Source organism: Pantherophis guttatus, chromosome 1 (assembly GCF_059756535.1).
Source record: "Pantherophis guttatus breed Tessera chromosome 1, ASM5975653v1, whole genome shotgun sequence".
NCBI classification, from domain to species: domain Eukaryota; kingdom Metazoa; phylum Chordata; class Lepidosauria; order Squamata; family Colubridae; genus Pantherophis; species Pantherophis guttatus.
Window position 1 is genome coordinate 343258146 of NC_142063.1, and position 18388 is coordinate 343276533.

The 18388-nt window shown below is 46.3% G+C and overlaps 1 protein-coding gene across 8 annotated transcripts in view; it reads right to left on the reverse strand.

Moving 5' to 3' along the window:
* Nucleotides 1–18388, reverse strand: part of BCAS3 (BCAS3 microtubule associated cell migration factor) — a 702801-nt gene that overhangs the window by 361525 nt on the left and 322888 nt on the right. For 4 of the 8 annotated variants that reach the window (XM_087890106.1, XM_087890107.1, XM_087890112.1 and 1 more), the window contains exon 17: nucleotides 9780–9824. The exons of the other annotated variants lie outside the window; for them this stretch is intronic. In XM_087890106.1, coding sequence (XP_087746232.1) covers nucleotides 9780–9824 — 45 coding nt within the window. The remainder of the gene's footprint in view (nucleotides 1–9779; nucleotides 9825–18388) is intronic. 8 annotated transcript variants of the gene reach the window in all.

Sequence of the window (18388 nt, forward strand, 5' to 3'; positions counted from 1 at the left end):
AAGCAGACTCTGTAGTAGGATAACAACAACAATAGTAGTGTTGGAAGGGACCTTGGAGGTCTTCCAGTCTAACCCCCTGCTCAGGCAGGAGATCCTATATCACATCAGACAAATGGCTGTCCAATCTCTTCTTACAAACTTCCACCGTTGGAGCATTCACAACTTCTGGAGGCAAGTAGTTCCACTGGTTAATTGTTCTAACTGTCCGGGAATTTCTCCTTAATTCCAGGTTGCTTGGTTAGTTCCCATCCGTTGCTTTCAGGTGCTTTGGAGAATAGCTTGACCTCCTCCTCTTTGGAGCAGCCCCTCCAATATTGGAAGATTGCTATCGTGTCACCCTTAGTCCTTCTTTTCATTAAACTAGGCCAGGGGTCTGCAACCTTAAACACTCAAAGAGCCATTTGAACCCATTTCCCACAGAAAAGAAAACACCGGGAGCCACAAAACCCTTCCCGTGTCTGACTATTTCTTGAGCAGCCACAAAACTAGCATATGCAGTTGAATTAAACGTTCTGTTTTCTTCTGAAATATTTCTTTTCTTGGATTTATCCATGGTTGGCCTTACTAGGGGTTGAAAAGCTCAGTAAATTGTGTGCTAGCGGGTGTCGCACATTGGTGGTTGTGATGCATATTTTGAGTGACAGGGAGCCATAGCAGAGGGGTAAAAGAGCCACATGCGGCTCCAAAGCCGCAGGTTGCTGACCCCTGAACTAGGCACACACAATTCCTGGATTTTTGGAAACCTGGGACAAAGAAGACTCCTTTCAGGATGAAAGTGAGCAAAAGGGATCGGCTGATCTCTCTCTCCCCCCCCCACTCCCCAAACCCAGGATTGTGTGAGCAAAGTTCCAAGTCAGAGATCATGCAACGTCTCCCTGACGCCCATGCAAACGTGGAGATTGTCCACGGCACACGTCCGGTGGGAGAGGACAGTAAAATTCCTGGGATCCTCCCAGGCTGTTTCCCTGGGAGCTGACAATAACCTTCAAGGTCAGTTCTCCCAGCTCTCTTCCCAAGCCCTCCGTGGCCTACAAGAGTTGCGATTTTTCTCAAAGCGAGTATAAACAGTTTTCAAGGAAATGGAATCAAGAATGATGCCCTATTTACACCACGTCTTTAAAAATAAACGTGTTTTCTCCAGCTCAGGCTGGAAGCTTCAGCTTCCGGTGCCAAAACATTTTCATACTTAAGAATGATGTTTTGTAGACAGGAGAAGGAGAATCTTGTAAAACACGATTACTCTTGTGTTGAGAGTTATGTGAGAAGGAGGGGAGAGATTAGGGGTCCCCAACCTTGGCAACTTTAAACCTGGTGGACTTCAACTCCCAGAATTCCCCAGCCAGCAAAGGCTTAAAGTTGCCAAGATTGGAGACCCCTGGGGTAGATTATCTTGGTTTAAACACTGGGCAGGAGAAGAGGGACCCTTCCTGGACTTACATTTATCAACTACGCACAGGTAGTCCTCGACCTACGACCACAATTGAGCCCCAAAGTATCTGTTGATAAGCCAGACAGTTTAAGGTCAATTTTGCCACAGTTGTTAAGTGAATCACTGCAGTTGTTAAGGTAGTTACGCAGTTGTTAAGTGAATCTGTTGCTAAGGGAAACATATGTTAAATGAGCTTTGTTTCATTTGATGACCAGGCTTGCAATACTGCATCCAGTTTTGGTCGCCTTAAAAAAGATGTTTATTTGTGCCCTATGACTATCATTGTGTTGTACCTTATGATTCTTGATGTACGTATCTTTTCTTTTATGTACATTGAGAGCATATGCACCAAAAACAAATTCCTTGTGTGTCCAATCACACTTGGCCAATAAAGAATTCCTTTCCCATTCTATTCTATTCTATTCTATTCTATTCTATTCTATTCTATTCTATTCTATTCTATTCTATTCTATTCTATTCTATTCTATTCTATTCTATTCTATTCTATCCCATCCCATCCCATCCCATCCCATCCCATCCCATCCCATCCCATCCCATTATTCTATTCTATTCTATTCTATTCTATTCTATTCTATTCTATTCTATTCTATTCTATTCTATTCTATTCTATTCTATTCTATTCTATGTTGAGACTATACAAAGAGTGCAGAGAAGGGCAACAAAGAGGATTAGGGGACTGGAGGCTAAAACATATGAAGAACGGTTGCAGGAACCGGATATGTCTAGTTTGATGAAAAGAAGGACCAGGGGAGACATGATAGCAGTCTTCCAATATTTGAGGGGCTGCCCCAAAGAAGAGGGAGTCAAGCTTTTTTCCAAAGCACCTGGGGGCAGGACAAGAAGCAATGCGTGGAAGTTAATCAAGGAGAGAAGCAAGCAGAAATAAGGAGAAAGTTACATTGCAAGATTGCTATCATGTCACCCCTAATCCAGTGGTGAAATGCTCCTGGTTCTGACCGGATTGCCCGATCCAGTAGCGATGGCGGCGGGTGGTTCGGAGAACCGGTAGCAAAAATCCCTGCGGCCCCCCCACCCTCCATGCCCAGCTGAGCTGCGAGATCATCAGAGGCTGTATTTTTTACTTTTAAAAGCATTTTTTCTACAACCTCTTTGGCCGAAAAAATGCTTTTAAAAGTAAAAAAAAAAAAAGCCTCTGATGATCGCGCAGCTCAGCTGGGATCGTCAGAGGCTTTTAAAAGCATTTTTTCTACAACCTCTTCGGCCGAAGAGGTTGTAGGAAAAAAAAAATTCTGTCTAAATATCTGGCTGACTGTGTGACCAATTATAATTCTAATACCATTTGCCTGCAAGCAAGAACTGGTGGGACCACAAAATAGACAAAAATGCAACTCCCAGCTGAGTTGCCTGATCGTCAGAGGCTTCTAAAAGCATTTTTTTCTGCAACCTCTTAAGGTTGTAGAAAAAATGCTTTTAAAGGTAAAAAAAAAAAAAAGGTTGGCCGTGCCCACCCAGTCACATTACCCCCCCACCAAGCCGTGCCCACAGAACCGATAGTAACAAATTTTAGATTTCACCCCTGCCCTAATCCTTCTTTTCATTGAACTAGACATATCAAATTCCTGCAACTGTTCTTCGTATGTTTTAGCCTCCAACGGACAAGAAGCAACGGGTGGAAAACTAAGCAAGGAGAGAAGCAACCTGGAACTAAGGAGAAATTTCCTGACAGTGAGAACAATTAATCGGTGGAACTACTTGCCACCAGAAGTTGTGAATCCTCCAGCATTGGAAGTTTTTAAGAAGAGATTAGATAACCATTTGTCTGAAGTGGTGTAGGCCAGGGTTTCCTGACTGAGCAGGGGGTTGGACTAGAAGACCTCCAAGGTCCCTTCCAACTCTGTTATTCTGTTATCCCAAAGGGGGAGGGACGTATTTTTTAAAAATCAGAATGCAAGTGGGCACTCCCGAGTGTGCATTTGGCAAACCCGTTCCTTAGCTTGGCCCCAAGTACCCCACACATTCTAAATCTTTCCTTCCGGAGGGCGGTGTGCGAGATAAGTGAAAATCAGTGACTCGAACTCGTTACAAGGGGTTTTCTTCTTGTTGTTGTTATTGTTGTCGTTGCCTTTCCTCAACACAAGCCACGAGTTGACAAACCTAGGCCCCAATTTTTGCTGACATTAGTTTACGTCTCATTAAGACTCTTAATGAAAGCAGCATGTCGGCCCGACTTGAAAAAGAGAAAAAAAAATATTTCTTTTCTTTTTTTTTAATTAGAAAAAAAAAAAGACAATCCAATCGCTGTGTAAGCAAACGGGGGGTTTCGTTTCCTCAAACGCGGCTTCAAACGGACCGCAAGAGACTCTTTACAAGTGCACATACAAGGGATTTGAAGTCTATTACATTCCATATATTCTTTCGCTTTAATCTAGAGCTTTTAATCTTGACTCCAGCCAACGTCATCCCTGTTTGCCAGGGAGGCTGTGATTACTCGGAGGGGCGCATGGAGAATCCTCTCGGCTGAGCCTTCCTGAGCCTCATTTATTTCATTTTTTTTAATTGTACTATTTCCTATTTTATTTTAGAAAATTCATATGGCCGCACACCAGTAGGTGGGTTTCAAAATTTTTTTACTACCGGTTCTGTGGGTGTGGCTTGGTGGGCGTGGCATGGCTTGGTGGGCGTGGCTTGGTGGGTGTGGCAGGGGAAGGATACTGTAAAATCTCCATTCCCTCCCCACTCCAGGGGAAGGATACTGTAAAATCTCCATTCCCACCCTACTCCAGGAAAAGGATACTGTAAAATCTCCATTCCCACCCTACTCCAGGAGAAGGATGCTGTAAAATCTCCATTCCCACCCTACTCCAGGGGAAGGATACTGTAAAATCTCCATTCCCACCCCACTCCAGGGGAAGGATACTGTAAAATCTCCATTCCCACCCTACTCCAGGGGAAGGATACTGTAAAATCTCCATTCCCTCCCCACTCCAGGGGAAGGATACTGTAAAATCTCCATTCCCACCCCACTCCAGGGGAAGGATACTGTAAAATCTCCATTCCCTCCCCACTCCAGGGGAAGGATACTGTAATATCTCCATTCCCACCCCACTCCAGGGGAAGGATACTGTAAAATCTCCATTCCCACCCTATTCCAGGAGAAGGATACTGTAAAATCTCCATTCCCTCCCCACTCCAGGAGAAGGATACTGTAAAATCTCCATTCCCTCCCCAAATTCAGGGGAAGGTTACTGCAAAATTCCCATTTCCTCCCGGTCAGCTGGGATTTGGGAGGCAGAGAATAGATGGGGGCAGGGCCAGTCAGAATTTTTACTGCTGGTTCTCCGAACTACTCAAAATTTCCGCTACCGGTTCTCCAGAACTGGTCAGAACCCGCTGAAACCCACCTCTGCCGCACACTCTCAGTGAACACTTTTGTCTGGGGGTTAGACACTAGACTAGAAAGTGGGAGTCTGTGAGTTCTAGTCCCGTCGTAGCCATGACCGTCAACTGGGTGACTTTGGGCTGGTCACAGGGAGATGGGGAGTTCTAGTCCCACCTTAGACATGAAAGCTGGCCGCGTGACTTTAGGCCAATCACCAGGAGACAGTGAGTTCTAGTCTCGCCTTAAGCATGAAAACAGGCTTGGTGACTTTGGGCCAATCGCCAGGAGATGGTGAGTTCTAGTCCCACCTTAGCCCTGAAAGCTGGCTGTGTGACTTTAAGGCAATCACCAGGAGACAGTGAGTTCTAGTCCTGCCTGAGGCATGAAATACGACTGGGTGTCTTTGGGCCAGTCAGTCTCTCTCTCAGCCCAACCTACCTCACAGGGTTGTGGTTGCCGAGAAAATAGGAGGAGGAAAGTGTGCTGAATATGTTTGCCGCCTCGCCTTATTTGTAAGAATAATAAAGGCTAGATAAAAATCAATACATTTATTAAAATAAATAATATCTAGCAAGAAGGTTGGAAACACCAGAAGGGGACCTTCTAAAGAAGAATGATTTGAGAAAGAACACAAACCATTTCCGGGTGAAGTAGCTGGAAATATTTTGGAGCCAATCTGATTCTTTTTTTTTTTCCAAAGACATTTGGTTGAACACAGCTAATGCATTTTTCCAAGATTTTATATGTTCCCTTTTCTGAAGGAGTGGGTGCTTCCTATCCTGTTATTTTTATATGTGCCCCCCCCACATTAAACATGGCTTTCGTTCTTTATCCTGCACCTTCCCCATTTGGAGGTCAACCCCATAAAATGCATAACTGGAAGGGGTGACAGCCTTTCAGAGATTCCTAAAAACCCTGCAAAAATGTCTTTGAACCAGAGATCAAAGCTTGAGAGATACTTAATTCTGTGGTGAGCAACTCACAGGCAGCATATGCTTAATGGGAACCAGCAAAACCTTGGAAAAAGCTGATTAAATCATGTTAATAATATAACATTAAAGTCAACACAGCTAAGTGTGTCAGTCACTCCGAGGTCCCTGCATTCACTACTCAAAGCGACAAAAGGCAGGGAAAAAAATGGAAGAACTATAGGTAGTCCTCAACTTATGACCACAATGGAGCCCAATGTCTTTGTTGCTAAGAGAGACAGTTAAGTGAGTTTTAGGCCCGTTTTATGACCTTCCTTGCCTCTGTGAAACATTATAATGGTTAAGTTATTAACATGGTCATTAAGCCAATCTGGCTTCCCCACTGACTTGTCGGAAGGTCGCAAAAAGAGGATCACGTGACCCCAGGACACTGCGACCGTCATAAATAAGAACCAGTTGCCAAGGGTCTGAATTTTGATCATGTGACCGCAGGCATGCTGCAATGGTCATAAGTGTGAAAAAAAGTCATAAGTCACTTTTTCAGTGCAGTTGAAACGTCGAATGGTTACCAAATGCCGGGGAGTAGAGTAGAGTAGAGTAGAGTAGAGTAGAGTAGAGTAGAGTAGAGTAGAGTAGAGTAGAGTAGAGTAGAGTAGAGTAGAGTAGAAGAGAAGAGAAGAGAAGAGAAGAGAAAATATGGGATGGAATGGAATGGAATGGAGTGGAGTGGAGTGGAGTGGAGTGGAGTGGAATGGAATGGAATGGAATGGAATGGAATAGAATAGAATAGAATAGAATAGAATAGAATAGAATAGAATAGAATAGAATAGAATAGAATAGAATAGAATAGAATAGAATAGAATAGAATAGAATAGAATAGAATAGAAAATATAGGGGGGAGTGGAGTGGAGTGGAGTGGAGTAGAGTAGAGTAGAAGAAGGAAAGGAATGGAATGGAATGGAATGGAATGGAATGGAATGGAAGAGAAGAGAAGAGAAGAGAAGAGAAGAGAAGAGAAGAGAAGAGAAGAGAAGAGAAGAGAAGAGAAGAGAAGAGAAGAACAGACTTGGAAGGAACCTTGGAGGTCATCTAGTCCAAGCAAGAGACCCTACACCATTTCTGACAGATGGCAGTCCAGTCTCTTCTTGAAAGCCTCCAGTGATGAAGCTCCCACAACTTCTAAAGGCAACTTCTGTTCCATGGGTTGACTGTTCTCACTGTCAGGAAATTCCTCCTTATTTCCAGGTTGCTTCTCTCCTTGATGAGTTTCCACCCATTGCTTCTTGTCCTACCCTCAGGTGCTTTGGAGAATAGCTTGACTCCCTCTTCTTTGGGGCAGCCCCTCAAATATTGAAACACTGCTATCATGTCTCCCCTGGTCCTTCTTTTCATTAAACTAGACATACCCAGTTCCTACAACCCTTCTTCATAGGTTTTAGCCTCCAGTCCCCTAATCCAGTGGTGAAATTAAAATTTGTTACTATCGGTTCTGTGAGCGTGGCTTGGTGGTGGTGGGTTAATGTGACTGGATGGGCGTGGCCAACTTTTCTTTTTTTTACTTTTAAAAGCATTTTTTCTACAACCTTAAGAGCTTGCAGAAAAAAATGCTTTTAGAAGCCTCTGACGACCAGGCAACTCAGCTGGGATCGCCAGAGGTTTTTAAAGGCATTTTTTTTTCCTACAACCTCTTTGGCCAAAGAGGTTATAGAAAAAATGCTTTTAAAAGTAAAAAAAAAAAAAGCCTCTGATGATCGCGCAACTCAGCTGGGCATGGGGGGGGCGCAGGGATTTTTGCTACCGGTTCTCCGAACCACCTGCCGCCATCGCTACCGGATCGGGCGATCCGGTCCGAACCGGGAGCATTTCACCCCTGCCCTAATCCTCTTTGTTGCTCTTCTCTGCACTCTTTCCAGAGTCTCCACATCTTTTTTACATCGTGGCGACCAAAACTGGATGCAGGATTCCAAGTCTGGCCTTCCCAAGGCCTTATTAAGTGGTATTAACACTTCACGTGATCTGGATTCCATCCCTCTGTTGATGCAGCCTAGAACTGTAACAGGGGTGGGTTCTACTTACCTTTACTACTGGTTTGCAACGTGCCTATGATTGCCTATGATGACGTCCGGGTCAGTGGGCAGAGCCTCCCACCGATTTTACTACCAGTTCATGCGAACTGGTCCGAACCGGGGGCAACCCACCACTCAACTGTAAGGTAGGTACCAGCCAGGATTTGAACCTTGGTCTCCCGCACCAAAGGCGGTTGGACAAGCATTTGTCTGAAGTGGTACAGGGTTGGAGGTTGGATTAGAAGACATCCAAGGTCCCTTCCAACTCTTTTATTCTGTTAAAGACGACGTCCTAACCACTATGCCAACCAGTTGCTATTAGGGCTCTTGCTCCCCCAGTGCCACAAGAGATGCCCACCTCAGACCAGCACCCTTCGTTCCCTCCTTGAGATGTGCTCAACTACCATTTCAATTTGTATTTAATTTGGTAGAGTAGCTTTGCACCGGACCACAGATGCAAATTGAAATGGTAGCTGCCTTCTATTGAACAGAAAAATCTCAAGGCAGCAGAAGGTCAAGAGCACAGTAGTAGTAGTTACTCACAGTAGTCAGAGAGGACTAATCCAGGGTCTCCTCAGAGCCTGGAGACGAAATTGGGAAGACCCCCGTGTGACACACTGCATTTGGCATTACTAATTACTTAATTATTGTACGCTGCAGGGGTGGGTTCTAAATTTTTTTTACTACCGGTTCTGTGGGCGTGGCTTATTTTGTGGGCGTGGCTTGATGGTCATGTGACAATTATTTAGGATTTAGCAGAGGTACTGGTCTACCAGGCTTTTCACTGCTTGCAGAGCTGTACTCATTTATTTTTGCAGGCACCGGTCTACTCATTTGTTTTTGGAGGCACTGGTCTACCCATTTATTTTTGCAGGCACTGGTCTACTCATTTGTTTTTGCAGGCACTGGTCTACTCATTTATTTTTGCAGGCACTGGTCTACTCATTTGTTTTTGGAGGCACTGGTCTACTCATTTATTTTTGCAGGCACTGGTCTACTCATTTGTTTTTGGAGGCACTGGTCTACCCATTTATTTTTGCAGGCACCGATCTACTCATTTGTTTTTGGAGGCACTGGTCTACCAGCATACTGCCTTTTACCACTGATCAGCTGTAGGGCGGCCCTTTGAGTTTAAACAGCTTTTTTCCTTCTAGCCGATCAGCTGGGACTCAGGAGGCAGCAATAGATTGGGGGTGGGGCCAAATAAAAGGTAAGAATAATGTGGGGGGGGGGCAGGGGGGCAGAACCGGTTCGGTGACATCATATCGTCACCGCTACCGGCTCGGCGGAACCGGGCTGAACTGGGAGGAACCCACCACCGGTACGCTGCCTAGAAACGCCTTTAGTCGAGATGCGCGGCACGTAAGTTTAATAGATGACTATACCAATAAAATAAAAGTCATGGAAAAATCTGAAGCAACCTGCCTCGGTTACACATTCTTAATTCTGCCCACAAACTCAACCCACAGGTAGCCCTCGACGTACAACCGCCATGGAGACTAAAATTCCCATATGCCAAGCAAGGCCATTCTTAAGCTAGCCGTGCCCCCCCCTTTTTTTTTGCCACGGTTGCAAAGCGAATCACGTGGCCGTCAAGCGAATCCGCTTTCCCTCGCTGACTTTGCTTGTGGAAAGCCGTCTGGGAAGGTCACAAACGGGGATCGCGTGACAACTCCCCACCCCCGGGACAGCGCAACCGTCATAAATACGGGCCGGTTGCCAAGCATCCGAATTTCGATCGCGTGACCCCGCCACACGGTCGTAAGTGTGGAAAGCGGCCGTATTTTTCAGGGCCGTTGTAACTTTGAATGGTCACTCAACGAATGGCTGCAAGTCGAGGGCTGCCTGGATTGTACGAATGTTAACGAGTGACCCGCTCCAGCGAAAGAGAAGACGAGAGATCAGGAAGGGAGGCAAATGGAGTAAAAACAGAGGCAGCCGCGAAGGATCCTTTCCCGCCAATTGACACGGAGGCATGCAGGGAATCCACTCACCACGGAGCTTTGATGGAAAAGCACCCAGCTCCAAAGAGGTAAGGCCTTCACGGAAAGCAGGGGAAATGCACAAAGATTAGACGGGAGAGGTCATTTAAACAACGAGCCACCTCATCAGCTCCTTAAAATATATTTGCTTTTAGAGTTATTGCTTTCTTAAAAGGCGGGGGGGAGGCATGCCACCCCTTCCCACCCCTTACTCACCTGCAAAACAGAATGGGACAATTTGCCACGGCCAACTCTCGCCGCGAGACAATTCCAACAATTCAGGACAATTTATGAGCCGCGGTGGCGCAGTGGTTAGAGTGCAGTGCTGCAGGGCTACTTCTGCTGACTGCCTGCAATTTGGCAGTTCGATTCTCACTAGGCTCAAGGTCGACTCAGCCTTCCATCCTTTCTGAGGTCGTCAAATGAGGACCCAAATTGCTGGGGCAGCAATAGGCTGACTCTGTAAACCGCTTAGAGAGGGCTGTAAAGCACTGTGAAGCGGTATATAAGTCTTAAGTGCTATTGCTAATTCTTTTTTTTAATTATTTAAAATAATATTAAAATACAGGTAGTATTATTACAACTTGCCATGGGACAAAAGTTGACTCAGCCTTCCATCCTTTCTAAGGTAGGTGAAATGAGGACCCAGTTTGTGGGGGCAATAAGCTGACTTTGTATAAATATACAAAAGTATGAAGGCTATTGCTTAACGCACTGTAAGCCGCCCTGAGTCTCCGGAGAAGGGCAGCATATAAATCAAATTAAAAAAAAAAAAAAAAAAGTTACGCTGATACCGGCGTCCTTGACTTAACAACCGTCCGTTTAGTGACTGTTGAAAGTTACAAGGGGGCTGAAAAAAAAGGGATCTGGGACTGTTTATTCACACTTATGACCACTGCAGCATCCCCATGGTCACATGATCAAAATTCAGACGCTTGGCAACTGGCATGTACTTACAACGGTTGAAGAATCCAGGTGTCACGTGATCCCCTTTTGCGGACTTTCTGTCGAGCAAACTCAATGGGGAAGCCAGATTCACTTAACAACCGTGTTTACTAAATGAACAGCTGCAGTGGCTCGCTTAACAACTGTGGCAAGAAAGGTAGCTAAATGGGGCAAAACTCACTTAACAAACTGTCTCGCTTGGCAACATCAATTTTGGGCTCAATTGTGGTCGTAAGTCGAGGACTAGCTATATTTTAAGTTTTGTCGTTCACATTTCATTTTGTCCCTCCTTTGGCATCCTTTCTTTCCCGATTCTGTTCCATCATTTCTTGATACAGGTAGTCCTCGACTTACAACCACAACTGAGCCCAAAATTTCTGTGGCTAAGCAAGACACTTGTTGAGTCAACTTTGCCCCACATTTACGACTTTCCTTGCCACATTTGTTAAGTGAATCACTGAAGTTATTAAATTAGTCACACGGTTGTTAAGTGAATCGGGCTTCCCCATCGACTTTGCTTGTCAGAAGGTCGCAAAAGGGGAATCACGTGACCCCGAGACTCTGCAACCGTCGTTAAGTATGAACCAGTTGTCAAGTATCTGGATGTAAATCACATGACCATGGGGATGGTGCAACGGTCGTAAGTGTGAAAAATGTTCCTAAGTCACTTTTTTTCAGTGCCGTTGCAACTCTGAACAGTCGCTAAATGAACGGTTGTAATTCGAGGACCACCTGCATTAGTGTAACTCTTGTTCCATGGCGAGTTATCCCTTGGCAAGTTGGCTGTGGCAAGTTGTCCTCGACTCCCCAACAAAAGACCCAGAATTTAGGGAGGTGGGGGGAAATCACAGCACAGGTGCTAATGAAAATAACTGTTCTTCCTTTCCAAAATGCATACAATATTTTCTTCTCTTGTCTTCCTGATATTACTTACTTTGAAAGGGAAGAGCCCAAAGTCCGAACTGTATTATTTGCTCAAAACGCCACAGAAATAACATGTCGTTGAAAATAAAAACCTTCAAATATAAAAATCACTGGTATCATTTCTCCTACTGGTAGGAGAAATGGCTAAGCCTGAATCCTTTTCGCCTGACACCTGGTCTACCCCAACATGGGCTGGCTTGAGTTAAATTTTAAATTGATTTTAAATTGGGTTGTTTTAATTTACGACCAAAATAATATTTAATTATTTTAAACTGCTTTTAAATTTTGTATGTATTGTTTTTTACTTTGGCTGTTCACCGCCCTGAGTCCTATTTGGAGAAGGGCGGTATAGAAATAAGAACAAATAAATAAATAAATAAATAAACATGTGGGAGGGGGCATTCTGCTCCCTTTTGCCTTTCAGCTCCAATCCAGGAGCCCTCAAGCAGTCGCATTCACGACAAACCATTTTATACCAAATTTATATTTTGCTGATAAAAGAAATAAAGGGAGACTAATATAGATCTATTTCAAGCTTTTTAGTTTTCATCAGCTAGCCATACCCTTGCTCGGATTCGAACTTGGGCTTCCTGCATGCTAGGCAGTTGAATTAACCTTCTGAGCCACAAGTTCTCCTCCCTTCATCAGCTTGAGCTGGGGGAAAGATTAAGGGTTTGTTTTTCTATCGAGACACCTGGTCCACCCCAACATGTGGGAGGGGGCATTCTGCTCCCTTTTGCATTTCAGCTCCTATCCAGGAGCCCTCAAGGAATATATGTTCGAATCCGAGTAAGGGTATGGCTAGCTGATGAGAGCTAAATAGCTTGAAATAGATCTATACTAGTCTCCCTTTATTTCTTTATCAGCAAAATATAAATTTGGTATAAAATGGTTTGTCGTGAATGCGACTGCTTGAGGGCTCCTGGATTAGAGCTGAAAGGCAAAAGGGATGCAGTATGCTCCTTTCCACATGCTGGGGTAGGCCAGGTGTCTCGATAGAAAAACACTTAATGTATGTATGTATGTATGTATGTGTATGTATGTATACACACACACACACATATACATATATATAGTATACATATACATATATATATATAGTATACATAAATATATATATACACATACCCTGTAGGAGAACCTGGGATGCCATGCGTTCCCACGGACACTGGAGGAAAGCAACAGATACGCAGGTAATCCTTGACACAAAACCATTCGTTTACTGACCGTTCGGAGTTACAATGGCACCGAAAAAAGTGACTTCTGACCAGTTTTTCACACTTAGGACCGTTGCGACATCCCCGTGGTCACATGATCAAAATTCAGACACTTGGCAACTGGCACATACTTACGACAATTGCAGTGTCCCTGGGTGTCATGAGATCCCCCTTTGGTGACCTTCGGACAAGCAAAGTCAATGGGGGAGCCAGATTCGCTTAACGACCGCATGACTAACTTAACAACTGCATCGATTCGCTTCACAAAGCGTGACAAGAAAGGTCGTAAAACGGGGCAAACCTCCCTGAACGACAGTCTCACTTTAGCAATGGAAAATTTGGGCTCAGTTTTGGTTGTTAAGTTGAGTACTACCTATGTATACTATTGTATAATAAAGGCATTTCCTGGGCCTTACTGCCCATTAATGATGCCTAACTTTGTAGCCCAACCTGTTGTTTAAAGCAGGAGTCCCCAACCTTGGCAACTTTAAGACTTGTGGACTTCAACTCCCAGCATTCCTCAGCCAGGAGTCCCCAACTTTGGCAACTTTAAGACTTGTGGACTTCAACTCCCAGCATTCCTCAGCCAGGAGTCCCCAACCTTGGCAACTTTAAGACTTGTGGACTTCAACTCCCAGCATTCCTCAGCCAGGGGTCCCCAACCTTGGCAACTTTAAGACTTGTGGACTTCAGCTCCCATAATTCCTCAGCCAGGGGTCCCCAACCTTGGCAACTTTAAGACTTGTGGACTTCAACTCCCAGAATTCCTCAGCCAGGGGTCCCCAACCTTGGCAACTTTAAGACTTGTGGACTTCAACTCCCAGAATTCCTCAGCCAGGGGTCCCCAACCTTGGCAACTTTAAGACTTGTGGACTTCAACTCCCAGAATTCCTCAGCCAGGGGTCCCCAACCTTGGCAACTTTAAGACTTGTGGACTTCAACTCCCAGAATTCCTCAGCCAGGGGTCCCCAACCTTGGCAACTTTAAGACTTGTGGACTTCAACTCCCAGCATTCCTCAGCCAGGGGTCCCCAACCTTGGCAACTTTAAGACTTGTGGACTTCAGCTCCCAGAATTCCTCAGCCAGGAGTCCCCAACCTTGGCAACTTTAAGACTTGTGGACTTCAACTCCCAGCATTCCTCAGCCAGGGGTCCCCAACCTTGGCAAATTTAAGACTTGTGGACTTCAACTCCCAGAATTCCTCAGCCAGGGGTCCCCAACCTTGGCAACTTTAAGACTTGTGGACTTCAACTCCCAGAATTCCTCAGCCAGGGGTCCCCAACCATTGTTTCTGAACCAGGGCAATTTTAAGACGTGTGGACTTCAACTCCCAGAATTCTCCAGTCAGTATGATTAGGCTTAATGGTGGCTGAGCAATTCTGGGAGTTGAAGTCCACAAGTCTTAAAGTTGCCAAGATTGGGGACCCCTGCTTTAAAGCCCTGGATCGGCACCGGGTTGCGGCATGTCAGAAACCGGTCCGCACAAACAAGCAAAGCCCCATCTGCGGGATGTAGGCAGCCCGCGAAACTACAAACCCCTCCGATCCACGGAAAAATCTCTCTCCACAGAACCGGTCCCTGGTGTCCAGAAGATTTGGGGCCGGTAGTAAAGGTAAGTAGAACCTACCCCTGCATCTGTACATAGGCAGAAGTGAGCGAGGCAAAATCTCACTTGAATGCCGTTGAACTTTATCTAATCTAGTTTAGGTGCTAACCACTAGTCTAGGAAGATTCCGGTAAAATAGACATGAATAATAAAATCGCTAATGGAGCTTTTCATGTTGTTGTTGTTTGTTTGTGTTTGACAGGTGGAATTCTGGGAGTTGAAGTCCATCCCGCTTAAAACGGCCAGGGTTGAGAAACATTGGTATAGATCCGTGATGGCGAACGTAGGGCACATGTGCCACAGGTGGCACGCGGAGCCATATCTGTGGGCATGCGAGCGTTGCCCTAGCTCAGCTCCAGTGCGCATGCACGCGCCGGCCATTTGATTTTCGGGCCTTCTGGTTCTACCGGAAGTTGGGAAACGGGCTGTTTCCGGCATCCGGAGGGCCTCTGGGGGCGTGGGGAAGGCCGTTTTCGCCCTCCCCAGGCTCCAAGAAAGCGTCTGGAGTCTGGGGAGGACGAAAAACGGGCCTTCCTGGCCCACCATGCCATCACGTGCCAAAAGCGTTGGGAGCGCTGGGGGAGGGTCGTGCGCGCATGTGTGGGGAGACAGTGTGCATTGAATTATGGGTGTAGGCACGCACATGCATGACCCCCCTGTGCTCCCCCCACTTTTGGCACACAATGGCAAGAAGGTTAGCCATCACTGGTATAGATGTTAGGGACAACAGCCATGTTCTACGTAGCGTTAGTTAGAAACCGAATAGTATCTGGGCTGGGCTTGGTCTTGCCTAGCAAAGTTAATCCTGATGCTAACATTGAGACCTAGATTCATGGCTTCCCTTCTCCATCTTTGGGAAGGCAAAGCTTGGCTTGAGCCACTGACTTTCCAATAAAGATGGTAACCATAAACAGGGCATGTGAACATGGCACATGTGTTGCCAGCAAACCTCAGGAGCATTTCCTTCCACGAAGCAGGCTCACTAACCTCTTTTCTCCCCAGATATCTGGGAGACCCTCGCCCCCTCAAATGTGGGTCTGGCTAGACGCTGAGCAAAGAGCAAGCATTCCCCCCCCTTCCCAAAGTGCACAGACAGAGACACAAACCCCACATGGCTAAAGATCAAAGGCAAATTTCCCTAAGTTTGGGGGAAATAAAAATAAAAACGACAAGTTCAAAAGAGCAAACGAAAACCCCAAGCCTTAAAAAAAAAAATGAAAATGAAAAACAAGGCAGTGAAGCAGAGACGTGAGAGGCAGGGGAGCAGCAGGGAGTTAAATAACTGGGTTAAAAAGAGAAGATTGGGCTGAGGTCTTTCGCTAACCATGAATGACCCACCTTACTTGTTGCGTAGAGTAACAACGAGCAACTTCACACCTGGCCACACACTTTTGAGATTTCTGAGGGACATGGCACTGCTCCAGTAAAATCTATACCCGTGATGGCGAACCTATCACACGCGTGCCACAGGTGGCACATGTAGGCATATCAGTGGGCACATGAGATCAGCTCCGCCAGCTGATTTCCGGGCCTTCTGGGCCCACCAGAAGTAGGGAAACAGGTTGTTTCCTGCCTCCAGAAGGCCTCGGGTGATGGTGGGGAAGGCCCGTTTTTCTCTCTCACCTGGCTCCAGAGCCTTTCTAGGAGTCTGGGGAGGGCGAAAACGGCCTTCCCCACCCGCCCGGAGGCCCTCCAGAGGCCAGGAACAGCCTGTTTGCCAACTTCCGGTGGGACCGAAAGACCTGTTTTTTGCTGTCCCCAGCCTCCAGAGCCTCGGGAGGGTAAAAACAGCCTTCCCCATCCCTCCGGAGGCCAGAAATGGCCCGTTTGCCAACTTCCGGTGGGACCGGAAGTTGGCAAACGGGCCGTTTTTAGCCTCCGGAGGACCTCCGGGGAAGTGGGGAAGGCTGTTTTCACCCTCCCCAGATTCCTAGAGAGACTCTGGAGCCAGGTGAGAGAGAAAAACAGACATACCGGGCCATCGCATGCCAGGAGTGGGGGGAGTGGGGGGGTCACGCGTGCATGCGTGGGGCGCATAGAATTATGGGTGTGGGCACGCATGCGCATGACCCCCCCGCCCCCCTCCTCCTGGCACACGATGGCAAAAAGGTTAGCCATCACTGATCTATACATTTCTGACTTGTTCAGTATCATCAATCGCTTGTATGGCGTTTAGACATCCCATTGCAGGTAACTCTCAATTTACAACTATCCATTTAGTGACTGTTCAAAGTTGCAAAGGCACTGAAAAAAGCTATGACCGTTTTTCACACTTTATGACCGTTGCAGCATTCCCTTGGTCATGTGATCAAAATTCAGACGCTTGGCAACTGGCATGTACTTATGACGGTTGTACTGTCCCGGGTCATGTGATCCCCCTTTGGTGACCTTCTGACAGGCAAAGTCAATGGGGAAGCCAGATTCACTTAACAACCGTGTTCCTAATGTAACAACGGCAATGATTCACTTAACGACTGTGGGCAAGAAAGATGGTATAAACTCACTGAACACCCGCCTCACTAAGCAAGAGAAATTTTGGGGCTCAGTTGTGGTCGTATGTCGAGGACTACCTGTATCTCTCTCGTGTCCTTTTCATTCCCGTATGAACCACTGGCACGCAATGCACCATTCCCCTGCCTGAGCTTGCAGCATTCGAATTCAAGGCTGCAATTCAAGGCTGGGTTTTGCAATTCAAGTCCACCTGCCTCACTAAGTTTCTGCTAGCCCGGGAGACAACTTCCCAGGATCAAGAGGTGGGACCTGCAGCCGTTGCAGAAGCAATGGGAAAAAAACAACACTGCAAATGGAATGGAATGAGAACAGGAAGAGAACAGGACAGGACAGGACAGGACAGGACAGGACAGGACAGAATAAAAGTTGGAAGAAACCTTGGAGGTCTTCTAATCCAGCAGCTCAAGCAGGAGACCCTACACCATTTCAGACAAATGGTTGTCCAACCTCTTCTTAAAAACTTCCAGTGTTGGAGCATTCGCAACTTCTGGTGGCAAGTTGTTCCACTGGTTAATTGTCCTCACTGTTGGGAAATTTCTCCTTAGTTCTAGGTTGCTTCTCTCCTTGATTAGTTTCCACCCGTTGCTTCTTGTCCTGCCTTCAGGTGCTTTGGAGAATAGCTTGACTCCCTCTTCTTTGGGGCAGCCCCTGAGATATTGGAAGACTGCTATCATATCTCCCTCTAGTTCTCTTCTCTTCTCTTCTCTTCTCTTCTCTTCTCTTCTCTTCTCTTCTCTTCTCTTCTCTTCTCTTCTCTTCTTCTCCTCTCCTCTCCTCTCCTCTTCCCTCCCCTCCCCTCCCCCCCTCTCTTCACTTCACTAGACTAGCCATGACTTTGTGTTCTAGCCTCCAGGCCCCTAATCATCTTTGTTGCTCTTCTCAGCACTCTTTCTAGGGCCTCAAAGTCTTTTTTCTTTGTTTTTTTCCCTCTTTTTGGTAATGTGGTGTCCAGAACCGGACACAATATTCCCAATGTGGCCTGATTTCTCCAGAACGTGCTCTGATTGGCAATGGTTCTTTGGGATTTCTTGCTGGGAATGGTTTGTTCCCATCACCGCTGCCTGCCCTTTTTGTTGTTGTTGTTGTTGTTAGTTGCGAAGTCATGTCCGACCCATCGCGACCCCATGGACAACATTCCTCCAGGCCTTCCTGTCCTCTACCATCCTCTGGAGTCCATTGAAGCTCACGCCGACTGCTTCAGTGACTCCATCCAGCCACCTCGTTCTCTGCCGTCCCCTTCTTCTTTTGCCCTCCATCGTTCCCAGCATTAGGCTCTTCTCCAGGGAGTCCTTCCTTCTCATTTGGTGGCCAAAGCATTTGAGTTTCCTCTTCAGGATCTGGCCTTCTCAAGAGCAGTCAGGGTTGATCTCCTCTAGGACTGACCGGTTGGATCGCCTTGAAGTCCAAGGGACTCGCAG